Raw genomic sequence first — 24,338 nt, forward strand, 5'->3', positions numbered from 1 at the left:
GGCGAATTTCGCCTATAACGTCATGTTGGCTTCACTTCCTTCCCCTTTTTTTTCTAGAATTACTGAGTGTAGCCTCATGGCTTCCCTTCTACTCTACCTGAAGCTCTGTGACATGATCCCGGGGGACCTTCTCAAGCCTAACACTCAGTAATGGTGCCGATGAGGTAATATACAGTATATACATACACATACATTATCACAATAAATACCTCATTAAAATAATTTCACAACTAATGTCACTAAAGCATCATACTGCCACTGGCTCGCTTCTAGCGAGATTCCTGTAACAACTTAATTAATGAGAAATTAGTATATCTACTTGGCTCGCCCACTGCAACCACCAAAACCTGAAATTTTGAAATTCTACATTATAATCTTATCCATAAGACTTACCCACTCCGACACACCATCACCTCTGGTCAACCCAACCACTGATGACCTCATTATAACACCACGTCTCTCAACAGCCATGCTCTGCGTCCTGACGCACCTGACCTCATTACACCGATACTCACCGTACTCACCACCACCTGGCCTCCTGTGCCGCTATGTACTCCACAACACCACACTCCATACCAGGCGTCCAAACGCCACAACACTACACTACCCACTACACATGCTACTCTACACAACACTCTACACACTACCCCACACTCTACAAAAACTACCATGCCCATGCACCATTCAACACCACACTCTACACACTACCCCACACTCTACAAAACTACCATGCCCATGCACCACTCAACACCGCACTCTACACACTACCCCACACTCTACAAAAACTACCATGCCCATGCACTACTCTACAGTACATACTATGCTCCTTCTGTGTTCATGACCCCACGAGAGCGGGTCGGATAGCGATGTGTCACCGTCGCCTGTGGACCTTGTCCCCAGTCCTGCGAAGGCTGTTCTGTGTTATCTACCCTTGATTGCCAACTCCTCGTACCCCTACCTATGTTCTCAGCCGCTGGTGTGCTCTCCCCTGGCACACTCTCCGTCGGGTATGGCTCCTCACTTACCTGACCGGTCAGTGTATAGACGCGGTCTGGGTGACAGGAGAACACATGCCCTGTGTTTAGCACCTTAACCTTCACTTCTGCATTCTTTTTGCTAATTACCCGACATGGCCCCACAAACTTGGGTGCCAACTTACCTTCTGCCTGAGCGTGCATCTGCTTCACGAATACCCTATCACCTTCATTGATCACCTTTGCTTGGACCTTGTTCCGCGCATTATAATATGCCTCTGCTACCTCTGTCGACTTTCTTAAATGTAGTTTCACCAAGTCAAATGCCTTGGTTGCTCGCCTACAGACAACACTTTTGAAGTCTAACGCATAGCATGGCGGTTGCTTGCTTGTGAACGTCGTGAACGGAAGTCGGGGATCGAACCCATGCAACAAAAAATGCGGGGTTTCTCCCACCGACCTACTGAACGCCGTGTTGAGCGCCGACTCCACCATCGACAAACTCTGATCCCATGCAAGCACATCATCTGCAGCCAAATGCCGCAGAATACTGATTACTTCAGCATTGTGTCTTTCAACCAAACCATTCGCCGATGGTCGATATGCCAGCACTGGAGTATGTTTGAATTGATACACACTCGCGATGCTTTAAAATACTTGATTGATAAACTCTGACCCTTGGTCTGACACAACTTGGTGAGGAGCCCCAAACCTGGTTACCACACTTTCCACCATGGCCTGGGTCACATCCTCTGCCGACTTAGAACGGAGTGCACTCACCACAGTGAACCGTGTGAGTGCATCCACTGCTACAAATATGTACCTCGCCCCTGAATGAGCTTGTGGTAGCGGCCCAATGAGATCTATGTGTACTCTCTCGAAGGGAGTACTCACCTCTGGCCACCTACGCAAAGGTTCCGCCCCCAACCTATGTGCCTTGTACCTCAGACAACTGTCACAAGAGGCTACATAGACCTTGATATCTTTACCCATGGATGGACAATAGAACCTATGCCGTGCCCTCTGCAACGTCTTGGACCCCCCTCCATGGCCTGCTGCTGGGATGTTATGACACAGATACATTGCAGTCCTCTGGAACTCCGGTGTCAAGACTGCCTGGTATACTGGTTCAGACCGTATACCCGAGACCCTACCAAGATGATACAACACCTCATCTTCAACCACAAACTCATCCACTGGTGCTGGAAGTGACTTCCTCAACTCTGCACGCTGACCCCTCAAAAACTTCCTTACCTCCCCCTAACCTAACAGGGGGTGACCTTCCTGACTCCGTATCAACTCCCTCACATTCCACGACACATCTTCCTCCCCCCTTTCACTCACCACTGCTACATTGTGACACCTTGACAACGCGTCAGCGACCACATTGCTTTTCCCTGGAACATGTTCAAAGTTTGTAATGTTAAACTCTGAGAGCGAGGTAACCCACCGTGCCAGTCGCTGACAAGGCTCCTTGGACTCGAACACATACTTAAGGGGTTTGTGATCGCTTCTGAGCCAAATTTCATGTCCAAGCAAGATGTACCGGTTCCGTTGTAATATGAATGTGATCGCTAGCGATTCCCTCTCAATCGTACTATAGTTCCTCTCTGCAGGACATAGTACTCGTGAACAAAATGCAATGGGACGCTCCCGTCCTCGCTCATCCACCTGAGCTACCACACCACCTATCGCTGCGCCAGAAGCATCCGCATACACCAGAAACGGTTTGCTAAAATCTGGGTGCGCCAAGATACTGCGAGAGCTGACAGCAGCCCTCAGTACCTGGAACGCCTGCTGTGGTTCCTTCCCCCACACGAACTCTGCAAGTCCACTGATCTGATGTAATGGTCTTGCAATTTTTGAAAAATCTTTAATAAATCGCCGATAATATCTAACCAACCCCAGGAAAGATTTGCACTCTTTCTTGTTCTGTGGAACTGGGAACTCTTGAATATCCCTGGTTTTATCTGGCAATGGACTGATACCCATCCGGCCCACTGTATGACCCAGGAATGTTACCGATTCTCCAAAAAAAACTGCATTTTTCGAAATTCACTTTGAGGTTGTGTGACCTCAGCGTTAGCAAGAGTTTCCTCAAATTATGCATGTGCTCCTCTAATGACTTTCCCAGCACGATTACGTCATCGAGGTACAGCAACGCTGTGGGACCTATCAACCCCGATAATACACTCATCATTAGCCTACTGAACACAGCAGGTGCTGACTTCAACCCGAAAGGAAGTCGTTTATATTGCCAGAGCTCGTTGCACGCACTAAACGCTGTGATTTCCCTCGACTCTTCCTCCAGCGGTATCTGGTGATACCCACTGAGTAGGTCTAATGTGGCAAAATATTGTGTACCCTTCAAGTGTGTCAATGTGTCCTGTATGTTAGGTAATGGGTATGCTTCGTCTTTCGTCAGCTTGTTTATTCTGCGGAAATCTACACATAACCTCACTCCCCCATTCTTTTTCCTGACTACTACGAGAGGGCTGTGCCACGGTGAACTGGATGGTTCAATGATATCATGATCTCTTAGCTGGCTTATCTCTTCTTTCACCTCCCTCTGGTGTGCCACTGGTATGCTATATGCTCTCGTATATACTGGATGTGCGCCCTCTACGTCAATCCTATGTGCTCCTTGAGTAATGCACCCTGGGGGTTCCCCTCTCAACGTAAAAACATCCGGGAACTCCCTGACTAAGCCCCTTAAGGCTTCCTTAACCTCCCTTTCCATGGACATCCTATCCACTATGCCCATTAATTTATCCATTCTATCCTCATCGCCCTCACTCTGACTTACTGACATGGCGGCAATAATCTCCTCCATAGGGAGCCCCCACGCTACCTGTGTATGCTTACTCAAGGTGACTGGCCACCGAGAGGGATTAAAAACCCTCAACCGAATTACCCCTTCATTTATGTCTTCAATAGTCTCCATTATCACCAACCCTGCTGGATTATCCAGTGGCTCAATTTGCACAACGTCTACTCCCTTGGCTTTACATGCCATTTTAATCACTAAGGACGCTTCTCCCGGGATGGTGACATCCTTGGATACCGTGACTGCCCACTGTATATTCTGGTCCCCAGCCGAGTTACCACAGTTACCCCTCACTACTGCTACTCCTTCTCTACTCCTCACCTTGTTAACGTCTACCGCTTGACCCCCACATACCAATTTATTCCTCCTTGCGCTGAACGCTATGGTACATGAGTATTTTTCGAGGAAATCAATTCCCAGGATAATGTTGGTATGTTTCAGCCCTATATCCTGTATTACTACAAAACTATGTTTAAACCATCTATCTTCTAGCTGGAAATCCACAGTTGTCTCTCCCAACACCCGCAACGCATTATCCCCCACCGCCGTTAATCTCCTGTTGTTCGGTATCAGCCTGACGTCTGATCCTAACACGCTACGACTCATGATGGACACAGAAGCACCGGTGTCCACCAAGGCTGTATAGATAGTGCCCTTTAACCGTAAATGCACCTTTATGGGATGACCCGACCCGACGGTACACAACCACTGTCCGCCACCCCCTACTGTACACACTGGGTAATTAGGCGGAACAAAAAGCTTACACTGCCAGGCCAAGTGACTACCGTCACCACACAGCTTACACACTTTGGTCTGCTTAGGTCGTTCTGGCTCGTGTTTACCTGCAGTGTACCCCGTTCCCCGGGGATACCCTCTACCGGTACCCTGGTTCTGGTGGTATATTCCTGTTGCTCCCTGAGCAGGCGTGTATCGTGGTGGAGCAGGAGTGAACCTGCCTCCACGTGCCCCTTGATTATAGCCTCCTCGCTGCCCACGAGTACCCTGATGGGGTCCCCACGACACCCCACTCGTATTGTGTCCCTGGAACACCCTTGGCTCCCAGCCCTTATTATTGTTACGTCGAGGAGCACCTCGCCCCTTGCCCTTGGAATGTGTGACCCCCGCCGCGGGTCCATCCTCCACTGGCTGAGCTACTGGGGCCCAGAGCTGAGCCTGTCTCTCTTGCGTGTCTGCAAGATTTGCCTGTTCCTTAGGGGACACTTCTTTGAAAATGTCATCCTCTGTCAGTTTATGTGTCGGGCTATTCTCCGCCCAAAACACTGCATGTTTCACCGCTTCCTTAAAAGACTTAGCTTCCCTGCAGTGTAACGCACTTTCCCGCGGTAATGCACCGAAAAAAACACTCCGTTGCATAGAATCTCTTACTACCCCCGTGAACTGCGTTTCCGTCCGCTCAATCACATCACCCAAGAGTCTTATTCTATGGCCAAACGCCCTTAATTGTTCCCCTGGTTCTCGTTTAAGTGCAGCTAACTGAGCCTTTAGTTCTACTGCATCGTGCTGCACATCGTAATGATCTATCAGTTCCTGCTTAAACTCGCTATAACTATTTATTTCTCTAATTTCCGCCGAGTTGAGCAGGGTCTTTGCTTCCCCTTTCACCTTGGAATATGACACTGCAATCTTTGCCTGATCCGACCATGACCCCACACTAGTCGCCTTCTCTAGAGCAAAGAAAAATGTTCTAATATCCGTCAGTAACTGACCTTTCGAATCCCGTTTGGCGCCCCAAAACGTGGGTATGTCTCCATATACCTTAGGTCCTGCATTAGTCGTCTCATGCGTGCTCAACACATTTTTCAACCACTGTGAAACCTGCCCAATTGTCTCTGACGCTGCCGCCTGCGCCGTAAGCAACGCCGCCGTGTTATCACCACTCTCACCCTGACCGACATTACTCGTGGCCTGGCCACTGGCGCCCCTATTACTACCCGTACCCGTCATGGCTACTCGCCCCTTATGTGCTCGTGTATGAACCAGCTTGACGCTTTGCCGTACAGTAACCTTACTTGGCCTTATTTCCTTAATCTCACTAGAATCACTTATAATTTTAAGCCACCATCAACAACGTCACTTATCAGTTCCCCATACTACTGTTTCCACCCCTTAGGGGACCTTTCCCTGCCGCACAACGTGGCCACTCCACTTGGCCACACACCTTGGCCCCACACCCCACTATGGCCACTCACTGGCCCACACACCTTCCCTTCCTCACTCCAATATCCACCGTCCTGAACACAACCCGACGTCTACCAATTCCCGAACATTCCCTCACCAACTAAACCAGTAACACACTTCCTTCATCTCTCAAAGTGTTCCAAACCTGTTTGCGCTGCCACCAAATATGTCGTGACGCTGAACCCCGGTTCATTCCGAACACAGAGATTACACAACACATAACACCTTGCCTCAGCAACCGTTACTACCACCTATACTCCTACACACACCAGACCCTTGGGGCGTACCACTCGGTTTGTACTGGAACACAATGAATGAACATATGGAAGGTATTTAAAGGCCGTCGGGTTTTGTCACTTAATTACAAAGAATAGACTCTGACAAATAAATACATATTAACATACTCTATTAGGTCAATACGATTCCAATACCCATAGACCACTTGACCTCCGCGATCACCACCCACACTCGTAACTTCCGCCTAAGTCCCTAATACGGAATGATTACTACAACGCTTCACACCCGGTTAGTCTTTCATTCAATACTCACATACTGCAGACTTAACTTGGTCACTAAGATCACATCAGGTTCTCGCATAGCTGTCTGCTACACTTCGTTGCTGCCGCAAACAGGGATCCAGAGGACTTGCCAGTTCAACTCCCACAATCAGACTGACTCCAGTCAGCCATCTATCTCAACCATTTCACCCCGCCTCTCAAGGAAGGTATAATCCGATTAACCTTATCCCTAGAGCGGTAACCTTGATCCTAGAAGCCTGATGAAGAATGATTCCTCTTTCCAGGAATTATTAATTTGGCTAAACAGCTTCGGTCTTAATCCATTGACCTTTCTTAGATATGTGATCCATAGTCTGTCTACTTACATGTACTTCCAATCATCATTCGTTAAATGTTGTAGTAATGATCCTCTAGCTAATAATTCCTAATAACTTGTGGATTACAACAGTTGTAGGTGGACACAACTGTGGCTTGTTGTAGGCGGACACAACTGTGGCTTGTTGTATGCGGACACAACTGTAGCTTGTTGTAGGCGGACACAACTGTGGCTTGTTGTAGGCGGACATAACTGTGGCTTGTTGTAGGCGGACACAACTGTAGCTTGTTGTAGGCGGACACAACTGTGGCTTGTTGTAGGCGGACACAACTGTGGCTTGTTGTAGGCGGACACAACTGTGGCTTGTTGTAGGCGGACACAACTGTGGCTTGTTGTAGGCGGACACAACTGTGACTTGTTGTAGGCGGACACAACTGTGGCTTGTTGTAGGCGGACACAATTGTGGTTGTTGTAGGCGGACACAATTGTGGCTTGTTGTAGGAGAAAGGCCCTGGACTTTTATTGCAATAAATGAATAATAAATAGACACTATACATGGTTTACTAAATTATATACAACATACCGTGTATACAGGGTATACATATATTAGCCATACCGAATACATGCCTTTTAGTGTATAAATGTGCTACAAGATAAAACTAAATGCATTAACTAAAGAAATTAGATATACATATGCAGAAATATATATCTGCTAATGAGTAAAATTATCATTGTTACGTGAATTTTTTCTCATTTGCTTCAAAATCAATATAGTTGCAACAGTACGTACCACAATGAGTCCGCCAGACTCAACAGATGTGTAAAGTTTGATAATAATCAGCCCATATCTGCCTCTCCTATTAGTGGTGAAAAGTTTTAACTTTATTTATTGAAAAGTGAGTTTTTGCAACTTCGAAACGAATAATCAGTTACAATTTAAATGTTTCAAAATTTTAAGTCAACATTTTTTTGTGCACGTTTCGTTTTTAAAGATGCAATTTTATTTTATTTGTAATTAATTTTTAAGGCTACACTGCTAAAATTTTGTCCCACGTCTTAGAATTGTGTATTTACTTACATAAAATGTGAAAAATACTGACATTTTGATTTCATGTTCAGAAGAAAAGTCTGGAAAGGACCCCGAGTGTGAATAGCTTGCGGGCCGAGCTCAACACCAATACTGCTATCATTGTATGACAACTAAATAGCTAATTCAATATACTGGGTAGGTGGGTGCTAGTTAATCATCTTCCCGTCCCAAATATGACCAGCTATTGGGTCTGTAACACTGTTGGTAGAATGTGTAACGTGGAACGATGGCATTAACCTTATTTTCTCCCCTCCATTAATAAATCTAAAACAATAATATGTTCCAGGTTTGGTATGCCATATGAAGAGGGGCATTAAGACTGATAATGTTTTGCAGGTGTTGGTGTGGTATACCCGTCAAGATGGGGAGGTTGTGGCGGACTCGAGGGAGCTGGAGGTGGACAAGTGCCTCAGTAACACCGTAAACCTCACTTGGTCAGCCTCTCGCGTACAACCTGGGGAACAAGCCTCTCTGTCCCTCTCCTCAGAGCCAGACTCTGTGTGTAGCCTGGGTAAGTAAAGCACGCCAAGGCTGACTTAGACCTGCTTGAGGGAAACATGTGCTGAGAAAATCTGATGCTCATTCAAGCAGGACAAGCAAATTTTGTTGTTATTCTAGTACAGTAAGAAAATTGTATTCTTATTTTACCATACTATATATTTATATTCTTATGCCAGCCCAGACACTAACATAAAGCTTTATTATTTCCTAAACCCAGGAGTGGTAGACAGAAGCACAGAGCTGCTGGCAGTAAACCCTGACCCCATTTCCCTGGAAGCAGTGTTCAACTTTGCTGGAAGTTTTGATGTGGGACGATGGCTCGGCTCTCAGATCGACGACTATAAATACTGTAAAAAAAAGAGGAGAAAAAGGATAGCGAGTGTGAAACCTGAAAGCTCTAATATAGGTTGGTTCAAATTTGTTATGGTTCAGTATAACAGTGTTGCCATGTTATGGTTCAGTATAACAGTGTTGCCATGTTATGGTTCAGTATAAGTGTTGACATGTTATGGTTCAGTATAAGTGTTACCATGTTATGGTTCAGTATAACAGTGTTACCATGTTATGGTTCAGTATAACAGTGTTACCATGTTATGGTTCAGTATAACAGTGTTGCCATGTTATAGTTCAGTATAACAGTGTTGACATGTTATGGTTCAGTATAACAGTGTTACCATGTTATGGTTCAGTATAACAGTGTTACCATGTTATGGTTCAGTATAACAGTGTTGCCATGTTATGGTTCAGTATAACAGTGCTGCCATGTTATTTTTCAGTATAACAGTGTTACCATGTTATAGTTCAGTATAACAGTGATGACATGTTATGGTTCAGAATAACAGTGTTGCCATGATATAGTTCAGTATAACAGTGTTACCATGTTATAGTTCAGTATACCAGTGTTGACATGTTATGGTTCAGTATAACAGAGTTGCCATGTTATGGTTCAGTATAACAGTGTTACCATGTTATGGTTCAGTATAACAGTGTTGCCATGGAGAAAGAAAGAAAGAAGGACCCTTGACAAGCCGTCGGCTTTCTGGCCCCATCAAGACCACTTGAGATAGAAGCCCTCGGATAAATTTAAGTAAATTTACTTCCTTTTAAAGTATACTAACAGACTAGTCTCAATATTTTTTTTACATTTAGCCGAATCATTTTATAATAATTTTATAAACCAAATAATCATTTATTATTTTCTTTTCTTAAAAAAGCTTTCTCAAATAAAGAAATTTGAGAAATTTCAAATTTTCTCAAATTAACACCATTGAACGAGAATTTCTTCAGGTATCTTACAATAATGTTGCAATAATTAAATGTGTATTGTCTAACAAGAAGCTGATCCTTTGGAGGAGGTTGGTCGTAAGGTTAGTGCCGGTAATGCACCCTTGGTGTTGCTAGAGGCGGTACCCAGCAGCACCCGGGTGGACCCCGTGCCTAGACCAGTAGCACTCTCTCACAGGTCTCCCACCAAAACCCCCAAACACTCCAAAAATCACCAATCACCGTCCAAGGTTGTGCGAGATTAACCTCAAGTCTATAGCTTCCATCCTTGGAAAGACAAATACTTTCTCTTTCATATATAGCTAGGGGAACCCCTGGTCTCTGTTCAGCCCATCCTTCTAAAGTGAAAGTTCTTATGAACAAATCCACAAGGGCCGTGATGAGGGTTCGAACTTTCGACTGGGATGATCCCAGACGCCACCTTAGTCGACTAGGCCACGACACGGTCAAAAGAATTGCAACCGGGAATTCCATTGAATTCACACGGATCCTGCAGCCTCTCCGAGACGCAAATCAGGGTTTTACACAATTCCCCATGCAGTGATTGATGGATATATATTATTAATAGGAACGTTATCACCACAGACAAAAATCAGAAGACACAGTTTACAATTTACTACAAAAACAAGAAGACGGCAAACCAACTTATGAATAAGTCTCCAGGCACCAAACAGAACGCCTTAAAAGAGACCAACGTCGTCTATGCCACCACTTGATGCCCACTTGGGAACTGCCAGCCCCAAAGATCTCAGTATATAGGCAAGACAGCAACGTCTCTCTAGGTGATTAACAATGCACAAACAACAGGGCTCCATTAAGGAGCATATAATCTCACACAACCAGACCATCACCAGAGAAATCTTTCAAGCAACACAGAAATTATCGACAGGTACAACAACAACAGGAGACTCGACATCAGCGAGGCACTGCACATCAAAAACTCAAACCCAGCAATTAACAGCCAGTTAACACATAACAACATTCTACCTACTTCAAGACCCCGAACCAACATAGTATAACAAGAAGATAGAACATGCAATAGACTATTATACCCATTGTGCCTTGATACAAAAAGATGCAAATATACATACAAATTCAAGATACATATAGTAAATACACACACACACACACACACGCATACGCACAGCGTGGCGTCCACCTTTAGTCAAACACAAAACGAAGTTAGAAAAGGTTCAGAGGTATGCCACCAGGCTAGTCCCCAAGGAATGAGAGGAGAAAGAGAGTACACCGAGAGGAATGAGCTATGGGGAAAAATTACTGGAACTGAACCTCATGACACTGGAAGGCAGACGAGTTAGGGGAGACATAATCACGATCTACCAAATTTTCAGAGGAATTGACACAGTAGATAAAAATAAACTGTTTAGTATGGATTGTACATGAACAAGGGGACACAGGTAGAAACTGCCACAGGGATGTTAGAAAGAACTTTTTCAATGTCAGAGTAGTTAACAAATGGAATGCATTAGGCAGTGATGTGGTGGAGGCTGATTCCATACACAGTTTCAAATTTTGATATGATAGAGCCCAATAGACATGACAAGGTAGGAGAGAGCGATAGCGGCAGAAGCAAGGAAAAAGTGCATGGCGAGAGGAGAAAACCAGGAAATCACAGCCCCTAACACAATATCACCAGATGTGAGAGGGGGAACCCACAATAAGCAGCCCAGTAACACCAGAGGGGAGGGCTACTCTACCACCCTCCTCTTCATAGAAAACCCCCCTACCCTGAACCCTCCCTGACCCTACTCAAATGCTCTGTCAGCCCTCCCTCCCTCCTAACCCCATACCTTCCCAGGTACTCCTTCCCTTCTCTCCTCATTCCTTCCCTTCTACTCCCTTCTCCACTTCCACCATATCCACCTTCCCCCCTTTCCCTCCCTGTCCCCTGTCCCCCCTTCATCCCATTCCCTCCCAGTCTCCCTTTCACTTGACCCCCCCACCCCTCACCCCAGTATCCTCTGAGACTCTTATCCACCTCACAAATCCTCTCACTTATGAAACAGCTTCCCCCATCAGCAGAACACTCACAAAGAAGGGGACATGAGAATGAACAGAAGAAAGTGAGTCTCAAGACAATGTACACTAACATAGATGGAATTACAAATAAATCATATGAACTTAGAGAATAGGAACAAGAAGAAAACTCAGGCATAATAGCACTCACAGAAACAAAGTTAACGAAAACCATAACAAATGCAGTGTTTCCACAGGAGAACTATGTAGTGAGGAAAGAGAGAGAAGGAAGGGGAGGTGGTGGTGTAGCTCTGCTGGTAAGAAAAGGCCGGAGTTTTGAGGAGATGGTTATTTAAGGCTATGAAGATTTCTGTGACTACATAACAGGTACCATAACAATTGGAGGACAAAAAATATAGTCATAGTCATATATAACCCATCACTAAATGACAGAAAACCCAGAAAGGACTATGATAGATACAACATGGCCACCATAAACATAATAGAGAGAGAGAGCAGCTTCTGTCGCTAGCAGGAATGGATCTGGACTACTAATCATGCGAGACTTCAACCACGGGAAGATAGACTTGGAGAACAAAGTCCCACATGGGGAGCTAAGCTGCTGGATGTGGCAACAAGTAACTTTCGAAGCCAACACATCAAGGGACCGACACGAATGAGAGGGGAAGATGAACCAGCCATGCTTGATTTGATATTTACACTAAATGAGTGGGATATAAGGGAAGTTACGTTGGAAGCACCCTTGGGAATGAGTGATCACTGTGAGGGATCTAGATCCCTCAGCTGGTTTTCCTAGTTTCTAGATTGGGCTAGACACTCTAGAAACTGAAGCTTTCGAAATAACATATGCTTGTTGGGTGTTGAATGAAAGCTTATGTCAAGAACTATCACTTGAGAGCAGTTAGAAGTCTGTGATTGCTCTGTAGAGAGAATTACAGAGATTTTCCTGTTTCTGTGAAATAGGATGGGAGTTGAGAGTGAGTGTGAGAGGATACTTGACTAAAACCGTTAGAGGTGGGGGGGAGAGTGGGGTGAGCGCTGCCTCTTCCCCCCCCCCCCACATGGGAGACATCACGCCACTCCTTAGGCCTCCTCCTCCTTGTGACGTCAGAAGACGCCGAGGGTAACGGAGGCATATGATTGGGTCCCGCACGTGTGGTACAAGCCTAGTTTTGGCGCGAACAATTCTGATTGGGAGCGGCATGAGGAAGCTGTGCCGGCTCCAAGCTGATTGGTCTAGGCATTGTAGGGAGTAGGTATGAGTATCTGGTGTCCCTTAGCCCGCGAAATCTTCAGTTTGAATAGGGCGGCCATGGAAGCAAGAGGTGTTTGGGTGGGGGCGGCACGCTTGCCGCCTCCACCCCCTGTTAATCGCTTCTGTCGTCCAAATTACTAGACTGATGGCACTCCTGCCATCAGGGGTTGTGTCAAGGCCTAATTAAGTGAATTGGGGCCAGGGATTTACGGAAGAAACAGTAAAAAGCTAAGAGACAGTTGACTGTGTGAACGCATGAGGCAGGCTGGCAGAAGCCTCGTGGTGTATCAGATTGATCCCTCATCCCTCGGGTCTGAGTATCCTGTCTAGTGGCAATGGACAATTGATGTTGGGCAGTGTACGCGTATGTGATATTGCAGGCCCATGTTGGACTTTGCATTCCGCCAGGCTGCGTCAGTATGGGGACGCCGCCTGGGGACGCCACCAACCATTGTCACCCCAGTGTAGAACAAAGGCATGGTTCTAGAGTGATGGGGTTGAGATTTCTCAGCCGCGTGGGTACTCCTGTGGGCGGCACCCATGTGCGCGCCCGCCCGCGGGTGGAGGCCAAACACCACCCCGCCCGCCCGCCCGGCCGTTGGGGTGGTATGACGTCATACGCCACTCAGGCCACCCGCACGCCGGCCACCCCAGGCCACCAAACCCCCCTCTCTCAGCTCAGGAGGGGCGCTGTGGCCACATGCCTTGGCCACTTTCCCGGGACAGCCTAGGGCCACATCTTGTCGACGCATGAGGAGCAAGCCAGCTAAGTGTGGTAGTAATTTTGGTAATGAGGAAAAATAAGGGAAAGAAGGCAGTAGAAAGGAGCCGTGAGTACAATAAAAGTTGTTAACAGTGAGGAAGCAGCTAAAAGACAGCTGTCTGTACTGTCGTCCAGGTGATTGGTTGGGATGTACCTGGAGATGGATGTTGTACACGGTAGCGCACGAGTAGTTATATATATATTTATATAAGTGTGTAGACTGACTGGAGTGTGTGACCAGTCAGTGTAGAGATTTACCATATAAGTGATCCAGCCTGTCGATTCTATATAATCGTTCAGGCTAGATTAATGCCATAGAGTACAGTAAAATTATAATCATTAGAGGTAGACAGGGATGTCAATGGGGACCCCTGAAGTCTATGTAATTAGTTGCACCTTACTTGATGAGTAATTTTCATTATGTGAATGCCATTTCTATGTGTTCATTTGCATGCTATTGTACTGTGTTGTGTGGTAAGTCAGTAGAGGTGATTGCTGACTGATTGCCTAATGATGTCATTAGCATGTGGGGTATGCTGACGGCATCATTATGTTGCAGGTTTGTGCAGTGTTGTTATCAGTATACAATATTATTGCCCCAGGAACTGTGTTGAGGGTTTAAGGGACCTCTAGGATTATTCAGGGGAATTTTTAGTACTTAATGAGAGCAGGCAATTGATGGGTTAATTGCCTAGCTGAAGTATGTGTGTGTTCACAGTATTCCTTTGCAATCAGGTGCAAGAAGTAAAAAAGAGGAGGGGCAGTAATATTAGTATACTTGTGTGTGTTGCACAACCGTGTGTTTTATTGTGTGGGCACAGTAATTAGCGAGTTGCAGAGCTGCAACTATATGTGGGTAGTGCTGATATGTTGTTGCATGCCATTATAGTGTGACCTATGTAACGCTGGGGTTACTTTGTTTCTTTAAGTTATGTTGAGGACTTAAGGATTCAGTGAGTTAATTAAGGGGTAATTAACTGGATAAGGGGTGCACACTTAGTATTGTGGAGTGAGTGAGGGCTGTTATAAGAGAGAACAGTGTTGAGCTAGAATGAGATACGTCTCGGGAGCAATTAATTGTCCATGTGACAGTTAATTGACCACTCTAGCTAATTATGTAATTAGCCTTCTCATCATGAATTCACGTAGTGGGAGAGGTTCTGTCAGAGTCTGTCAGTATTTGTGTTAACGTAATATGCTCGAGACTAATTACCTTTCAGGGGTATAGCAATTAGTGGCTCATGTTAATTAGTGGAGTAATTAGCATTGGAGAGCTCCGGTGACTCGGTAAAGCGAGGTCATGGAGCTAGCATAAATCGTTGTATTAATCATATCCTGTCTGAGGACAGTGGATTATTGGCACATCTTGTTAATTAGGGTAATTAACTCCTTTCCCGTGAATTCACAGTGTTTGATGAGACCTGCTTAGGCAGTGCGGAGTGAGACGTATTTATGGATGGTTAATTATCGGTCCTGGTGACAGTTAATTAATGGCTCAGTAATTAGTGGGTTAATTAGGGTAATTAACACTCACTCGTAATTTTTTTGACACAGACTGTGGAGAAGCTACCAAGTTAGGGTAGGCTTAGTTAACGTAACTCAATGGGGATGTAATTAGTGGTCCGTTTGACCTTAATTGAGAATTACTCACTGAATACTTGCAAGGCGTCAAGTGTGTTGTAATATGTTCAGTTATTGTTAACAAGAGAGAGACAAGTGTTAAAGATTAACGTAAAGTATCATCATGTTGTTGTCTAGTGGGAGACAATTGTTTGTGATTACCGTGGTACTTTGTTGCTGACTGCTGCGATCAGTCAATTAATGTAATTAATCACTTCAGGCAATTTCTTTTGGTTGTCGTCTGGTGACGAGAGTAGAGTCATACTAGGGATCTGTGGAGCTGTGTCCCGCCTTGCCTGTCGGTGTATCGGGTTACAACAGGGCAACTTCTTAGTGGGAGTTGCAAAGAGTGTTCACATGGGGTTGTGATAGGGGGGAGTCACTGTTAGACTTCCGCCTAGTTACGTGGGTCTCTCCTGGGGGGCGGGAGGACCCCTGTCAGGGAAACCGTGACACTATTGATTGCTTGCTTGTGTCTTTGTTTCAGTGGATCCTTCATTTGTTCAGTTAGTTCATGTTGTCAGCCCGAAGTGTCAGCAAGATGGAGCCTGCTGTCACTTCTCGAGGGGCTGTTGAATAACTGTGTTGCAAATGCCACTTGATGTACAATAACGTAACCATTCGCTGTGGTGTAACTTAGTCTGTGATATTTTTCTTTGTTTTGCAATATTGCGTCATGAGTGGGCACACCTGTGTTCAGGTTAGTTCAGTATGCAGCCTCACAGCAAGGGTTGCTATTTAGCTGTTTGTTATCGTGCCACTGGATTGACATTAACGTAACGTAAACTCGGTAATGTAGTAGTTAGTCTCTTGTTATTAATAAATTGTTATGTTATAGAAAACAGTCTTTGATGTCAACCCTTCAACCATATTATTCCACCATATTTCTGCATATTATTAAATGTTGATGTGATCTTGATAAGGCGGCTGTTCTTGGGAATTCGAATTCCAATTCATAGCGCCACTTCATATATAAATATTTGATTGTGAGAACCCGTCGGTTACTCTTTATTAGTTTTAACGTCCTGTTTAACTAAGAGGAGCCAGCGGCCTATTGTGGACAGGTTTTCATCCTTGGTGGTGGAGGCCTGGCGGTTTGCTCCCGCTTTTCCTTTTTCTACTGGACTCATGCTTAACTGCCGTGAGCAGACTTTAAACTTGTAGTCCACCTCTTAAGGGAGGTAGGCGTAGAGAAAAATCTCACAATCACAGTGTATTGATCTTTGAGTACTTGGTAGAGCTAGGCCTCTCTCACTCAGTACTTTGTCCAACCGTACTGGAAAACACTGGCGAGGTTCATCTTGTACGTGGGCCAGCCCACTGACAGTCTCACGAGGTGCTAATACCCCACGACCACTCTCCGGCCACTTGCTGGCAGAGAACCTCAGCCCACACGCTGATCGGGGCCACTTAAACAGTCGATACAGGGGTAGTGAACCTCTGACAAAAGCCTCTAGCGTCTGGCTAGCAGCGCTTCCCAACAGGCACCTCACTGTCGTCCGTTTCTTCCCTAAGACGGTCCCGGGGTACGCCAATCTCTTCCAGTTCTACTTAAACACCAGTCGACACACACTGCTTTATATCGGCGGCGGTTTACTTAGTCGTCTTGCAGGACTAAGTCGAGAGAACGTTGGCTGCAGTGGAGAGGTATACATGAAGAAGTGGAGAGTTATACATAAAGTTGTGGTGAGTTATACATGAAGGTGTGGAGAGTTATACATGAAGGTGTGTAGAGTTATACATAAAGGTGTGGTGAGTGATACATGAAGATGTGGAGAGTAATACATGAAGGTGTGGTGAGTTATATATGAAGGTGTGAAGAGTTATACATGAAGGTGTGGAGAGTTATACATGAAGGTGTGGAGAGTAATACATGAAGGTGTGGAGAGTGATACATGAAGATGTGGAGAGTAATACATGAAGGTGTGGAGAGTTATACATGAAGGTGTGGTGAGTTATATATGAAGGTGTGAAGAGTTATACATGAAGATGTGGAGAGTAATACATGTAGGTGTGGAAAGTTATACATGTAGGTGTGGAGAGTTATACATGAAGGTGTGGAGAGTTATACATGAAGGTGTGGAGATTTATACATGAAGGTGTGGAGAGTAATACATGAAGGTGTGGAGAGTTATACATGTAGGTGTGGAGAGTTATACATGAAGGTGTGGAGAGTTATACATGAAGGTGTGGAGAGTTATACATGAAGGTGTGGTGAGTTATACATGAAGGTGTGGTGAGTTATACATGAAGGTGTGGAGAGTTATACATGAAGGTGTGGTGAGTTATACATGAAGGTGTGGAGAGTTATACATGTAGGTGTGGAGAGTGTGACGGTAACGCGTTGGTGTTCGGCTGTTAAGGCTAGGGGTATGGCCTCGTCACATAGTTATAAAAAAAAATAGAAAAAACTGGAACCTCGTCTGTGGTAAGGTAAGGAGAAGACACACAAAACACAAGTAAACTTTAACAATGAAATTTTAATTACGTTAAATAAATCAAAACATGAAAATAATGCACAAACAAATATGTATAATAAAATCAATCAATCAAAATAATAAGAATACTTAAATGACACAATGAAAAGTTACGTTAAGGCAAAATAACAAGAAGTGCAATACAAAAGTTAAGTGGGAGGTGCTGGAATATTGGCTTAAAGCCACCACCTCTCTCAGTACACGCTAACGTCTAGCTGGGAGGAGTGCTGGCTACGAAAGCACGGAACATTCTGAGGACTGATGTTGGGGCGACCCCAGACATCAGGTAGTATTGGGGCGAGTGCAGGTGCAGCCAGACCGGCGACCAATCAGCGGAGCCGTAGCGATCAACGGGTAGTTTGGTGGTTGGAGTTCGAACAGGTGGCTGGATGCATACGTTTCTGCTCACCCTGGCAAGCCTTGCTGGTGCTGGTGTTGTTGTCGTTGTTGGACATTTCTTCCATAGTCTTTTTATATAATTGTGAAGACGTAATTTTGGAGGGAAGAGCAGGCTCAATCTCTTGAAGGAGATTATCGTCACAAGAGTTATACATGAAGGTGAGGAGAGTTATACATGAAGGTGTGGAGAGTAATACATGAAGGTGTGGAGAGTTATACATGAAGGTGAGGAGAGTTATACATGAAGGTGTGTAGAGTTATACATGATTAACGTTGATCCGTTATCTGCATTTTTTGGCAAATAAATCTTCCTAACTTTTGCTCACGTTAAAGCTGTTAAATAATTTGTTCCAAATATATTATAAGGTGCAGTCCTATACATAATTGTTGACTCACTAGGTGCTGGGTGGAGTTAGTTATCATGGACCAGAGCTCTCAGTTGACTCACTAGGTGCTGGGTGGAGTTAGTTATCATGGACCAGAGCTCTCAGTTGACTCACTAGGTGCTGGGTGGAGTTAGTTATTATGGACCAGAGCTCTCAGTTGACTCACTTGGTGCTGGGTGGAGTTAGTTATCATGGACTAGAGCTCTCAGTTGACTCACTAGGTGCTGGGTGGAGTTAATTATCATGGACCAGAGCTCTCAGTTGACTTACTAGGTGCTGGGTGGAGTTAGTTATCATGGACCAGAGCTCTCAGTTGACTTACTAGGTGCTGGGTGGAGTTAGTTATCATGGACCAGAGCTCTCAGTTGACTCACTAGGTGCTGGGTGGAGTTAGTTATCATGGACCAGAGCTCTCAGTTGACTCACTAGGTGCTGGGTGGAGTTAGTTATCATGGACCAGAGCTCTCATTTGCTTATATGATGTACAATATTTTTAATATATTGTACATCATATGATGCTCATATGATGTACAATAAAATTTATATATTTTATAAATTTCACTATCAATTCATGAAATTTTTTAACTCTACAGAATTTGCAACAATAGACCCAGAAAGATATTACTACCATAGTGAATACGTCGACGCTCTCCACATGTTTGACGTGAGTTATTATTGTCATTTATTGTGAGTTACCACACTATCAGTGTGTGTCTCACACTATCAGTGTGTGTCTCACACTATCAGTGTGTGTCTCACACTATCAGTGTGTGTCTCACACTATCAGTGTGTGTCTCACACTATCAGTGTGAGTCTCACTCTATCAGTGTGTCTCACACTATCAGTGTGTCTCACACTAGCAGTGTGTCTCATACTATCAGTGAGTCTCACACTATCAGTGTGTGTCACACTATCAGTGTGTGTCACACTATCAGTGTGTGTCACACTATCAGTGTGTCTCATACTATCAGTGAGTCTCACACTATCAGTGTGAGTCTCACTCTAGCAGTGTGTCTCACACTATCAGTGTGTCTCACACTATCAGTGTGTCTCATACTATCAGTGAGTCTCACACTATCAGTGTGTGTCACACTATCAGTGTGTGTCACACTATCAGTGTGTCTCACACTATCAGTGAGTCTCACACTGTCACTGTGTCTCACACTATTAGTAAGTCTCACACTATCAGAGAGTCTCACACTATAAGTGTGTCTCACACTATCAGTGACACACTGTCAGTGTGAGTCTCACACTATCAGTGTGTCCAACACAATAAGTGTGTTTCACACTATCAGTGTGTTTAACACTATAAGTGTGTTTCACATTATCAGTGTGAGTCTCACACTGTCAGTGTGTCTCACACTGCTCTCATCCCCCCAGCAACACGCCTTAGAGGTTGCTAGGGCTAGGTAACCCATTCTCTTGTTCAGATAGCACCTTTTGTAACCATGAGCACAATAGAATAAAACTTGACATACTAGGCAATTAGCGAGTAGAATATGGTACTATTCATTACACTTTATAATGGTAAAGTAAATAGTAAATAATAATACCATTCGCATTATAGTCCGAAAAATGAAGGTAAAAAACAAACTATATATTGCTAGTAAAGCTTCCTTATGCACTATATTAGACCTCATATAACGTGTGTTAGGCCTAGGGAGGTTAGGTTACGTGAGTGTCTTCACAACAAAAATCGGAAATTTTTTCCGGTTTTTCTAATTCAAAAGTACCGATTTCTACTTTTTAACTGCGGTGTACGTCGGTATATGTACTATGGTCGCTATCGTTACTATACAACGGAAACAGGAGGATTGACTGAGATAGGTCGTATAGTGGTAGTTCATTCTCTACCTGCCTCAGGTACCTCATTAAATCCCGTTTAATGACAATATGTTTGCCAGCTCCTGGACCCATGATGTACGTACATGCCAAGTTGTCTGCCGGCGGCCTGGCGGAATGTGGTCAACTTTAATTAACCTTTTCGCATTTCAGAAGTTTTAGGTCAGGAGTTTTAGGTTAGGTGTTACCTGCCGTCCTGTTCTGTAATGGCGACTTGGTTGGTCTCTGTTGTGGTCGAGTTGACGAGTTTTCTCTGGCGGGTCTCTGGTATGGTCGAGTTGACCAGTTTTCTCTGGTGTGGTTGAGTGGACCAGTTTTCTCTGGTGTGGTCGAGTTGACCAGTTCTCTCTGGTGGGTCTCTGGTGTGGTCGAGTTGACCAGTTCTCTCTGGTGGGTCTCTAGTGTGGTCGAGTTGACCAGTTCTCTCTGGTGGGTCTCAGGTGTGGTCGAGTTGACCAATTCTCTCTAGCGGGTCTCTGGTGTATCCGACGGCCTTGACGAATGGGTGTTTGTATTAATGATATGACATTTGTGATCAGATGGATGTTGTCATGTATGTGTTCTTGTTGCAAGATTTCAATGACAGTTCTCGAATCTGTGTGTATGATAACATGTTGTTGGTGCTCAGCAAGAGCATGTTCCAAAGCCTTTTGAATGGCTAGCATCTCTGTTTGAGAAGTTGAACACCCGTTTGAGAGTTTCCATCTAACAACAAACTTTCCTGCCTTAACTGCAGCTCCGGTTTCTTGTCCCTGCTGGTCTACTGATCCATCTGTGAAGTAAATGATGCTTTCAGATGCCAAGTTTGATTCTATATTCATCTGTGCAATGATGCATAGACGATGAGGATTAGTCTACTTCTATATTTACTTGAAGAGTCATAATCTTTCTCTGGTGCCAGTGATTCCCATGGGTCTGCAAGACGAGGTCTGCGTGTATTTCGTGCTATCCCTTTGTAATTCTATTTATAATTTTGAATGTATTGCATGGAGAGTCCACCTGGTTTTTTTAAAGCTCTTTTATCCCAAGTAACTTCTCTAGTGATTATATATTTGAGTGAACTGATTATTAGTCTAGACAATATCTAGGTCAGCATGCAGGCAGCAGGCCCTTTTACCATTATTTCAACCCATGTTAGTTTAGTTTCTAGTCTTAGGTTCTGTATTTTAGTCCATCTGGGAGTCCCTGTTATGACTCGCATTGCATAATTTTGAATACCCTCAACCATTGCCCACTGACCAGGAGAAAGAGTGAGTAAGGCAAGCGCTGCATAATCAACTATGGAATGAACGGTGTGTATGTTAAACATTATTAACACTCTGTGTCTCGCTCCTGGATGGGGCCCTGTGATTATTTTCATTATATTCAGTCGTGATTTTGGTTTCTCCTTCAGACATTAAATTTGCTTGTTGAATAGTTTTTAGAACCAATCCATACTCCGAGATATTGATATTGTGTAACCCCTTAAGATTAATGTCTTGAATGCGTAGGTGACTCTTGATTATTGCCACCCAGTCTCATTGCTTTAGATTTATGTGCCGATATTTTTTGCCCAAAAATGCAGCATTCAAATGTTACTTTATCTAGCGTCATTTGGACTTTATTCAAAAGAGAAGGACCTGTGACGACTAAAGATACATCAGCATAGCTTAGGAATTTAACCCTTTCTGGAAATGTCAGGGAAGCAATGTTTTTCATAAGGATGTTAATGACTAGCACTGAGTCTGTAACTCCTCCTTGTGGAGTCCCATTCTCATGCAACTGGTAACCTGACACTTGGCCTTGCAGGTTTACTCTGGCATACCTTTCAGGTAATTTTGAATCAAGGCAGTTTTCCTCCGACACTTTTTTTTTAACATCTATAAAATTGATTGCGAACTTGCAAGTTCGAATCCTTTCACTAAATATACGGAGATTATTATAGCAGAACCTGAGTTAACTGTTCCTAGTAATGTTGCTATGCTGTTGGCAGTACCTACTGCTCTAGTGAAGTCAAATATGTACTAATGCCGACCTCCAGTTTTCCACAGAAGCCTATTTAAGACCTTCAGTCCTGCAACATGATGATAATGGGTCTATAATTGCCAGGTTCTTTTGGCTTAGGAAACGGAATTATGTCTGCTTTCTTCTAAGAGGTCGGTAGTTTACCCCAGATGCATCTATAGCGTCCAATATGGCTTATTCTCCAGCGGGAGAACCTTCTTGTTTGGTGAAGGGAGTGCCTCATTCGTTGAATGTAGCTATGTTCTCATGATTGGCTGTCAACCTCTCATGATTTACTTGTTCTGACCGTTGCAGTACGCTGATGTTTAAGCTGCTCTCTCTGGAAATTGGAGAGGAAGTGTCTCAGCTTCTTGTAATGGTTGAATATATGTCTGTGGTCGGAATGGTCACACTGATATGGCTTTAATCTGGCCTCATGTCTCTCCAAGACTATTATGTTCATTTAGAGTTTGACACCACTCAAACTATCTTGGTTCCTTCATCTCTTTAGAAACTCATCTTGCTTCAGATATCACTGCTCTTAGCAGAGTTCTTCCTTCTTTCAGAGGCTTTCTAAAGATGTTGACTCAGCTCTTCCTCTTTAAGTTCTTAACTGTAGAACAAATAATTCTTTCGTTTTGTATTATCTGGGATGATGACTGGAATTGCTTTGCTGCAGCTACAATGACTTCCTTGAGTCTCGTGTATGTTCACATCTTCAGGTGGCGAGTGCTGGAACGATATTGTACATTTTTCCTGGAAGCTCTTGCTTGGTTCATCACTGACCTGGAAGCTTTTGCTTGGTTTGACCTCCTGGAAGCTTTTGCTTGGTTTGACCTCCTGGAAGCTCTTACTTGGTTCATCGCTGACCTCCTGTAAGCTCTTACTTGGTTCATCGCTGACCTCCTGGAAGCTCTTACTTGGTTCATCGCTGACCTCCTGGAAGCTCTTACTTGGTTCATCACTGACCTCCTGGAAGCTCTTACTTGATTTATCACTTACCTCCTGGAAGCTCTTGCTTGGTTCATCGCTGACCTCCTGGAAGCTCTTACTAGGTTCATCGCTGACCTCCTGGAAGCTCTTACTTGGTTCATCACTGACTTTCTGGAAGCTCTTGCTTGGTTCATCGCTTCCCTCCTGGAAGCTCTTGCTTGGTTCATCGCTTACCTCCTGGAAGCTCTTACTTGGTTCATCACTGACCTCCTGGAAGCTCTTGCTTGATTCATCGCTTCCCTCCTGGAAGCTCTTGCTTGGTTCATCGCTGACCTCCTGGAAGCTCTTGCTTGGTTCATCGCTTACCTCCTGGAAGCTCTTGCTTGGTTCATCGCTGACCACCTGGAAGCTCTTGCTTGGTTCATCGCTGACCTCCTGGAAGCTCTTCCTTGGTTCATCACTGACCTCCTGGAAGCTCTTGCTTAGTTTATCACAGACCTCCTGGAAGCTCTTGCTTGGGTCATCACCGACCTCCCGGAAGCTCTTGCTTGGGTCTTTGCTGACCTCCTGGAAGCTCTTGCTTGGGTCTTTGCTGACCTCCGGGAAGCTCTTGCTTGGGTCTTTGCTGACCTCCTGGAAACTCTTGCTTGGGTCTTTTGCTGACCTCCTGGAAGCTCTTGCTTGGGTCTTTGCTGACCTCCTGGAAGCTCTTGCTTGGGTCTTTGCTGACCTCCTGGAAGCTCTTGCTTGGGTCTTTGCTGACCTCCTGGAAGCTCTTGTTTGGGTCTTTGCTGACCTCCTGGAAGCTCTTGCTTGGGTCTTTGCTGACCTCCAGGAAGCTCTTGCTTGGGTCTTTGCTGACCTCCTGGAAGCTCTTGCTTGGGTCTTTGCTGACCTCCTGGAAGCTCTTGCTTGGGTCTTTGCTGACCTCCTAGAAGCTCTTGCTTGGGTCTTTGCTGACCTCCTGGAAGCT

At 44.8% G+C, this 24,338-nt stretch overlaps 1 protein-coding gene across 1 annotated transcript in view; it reads left to right on the plus strand.

The window, feature by feature from the left end:
- LOC123748463 (murinoglobulin-1) overlaps nucleotides 1-24,338 on the plus strand; it is a 173,347-nt gene that overhangs the window by 65,519 nt on the left and 83,490 nt on the right. Inside the window, 3 exon segments of the mRNA XM_069314658.1 lie at nucleotides 8,261-8,435; nucleotides 8,643-8,831; nucleotides 19,114-19,271. Coding sequence (XP_069170759.1) covers nucleotides 8,261-8,435; nucleotides 8,643-8,831; nucleotides 19,114-19,271 — 522 coding nt within the window.

This window comes from Procambarus clarkii, chromosome 79 (genome assembly GCF_040958095.1).
Source record: "Procambarus clarkii isolate CNS0578487 chromosome 79, FALCON_Pclarkii_2.0, whole genome shotgun sequence".
Taxonomy (NCBI): domain Eukaryota; kingdom Metazoa; phylum Arthropoda; class Malacostraca; order Decapoda; family Cambaridae; genus Procambarus; species Procambarus clarkii.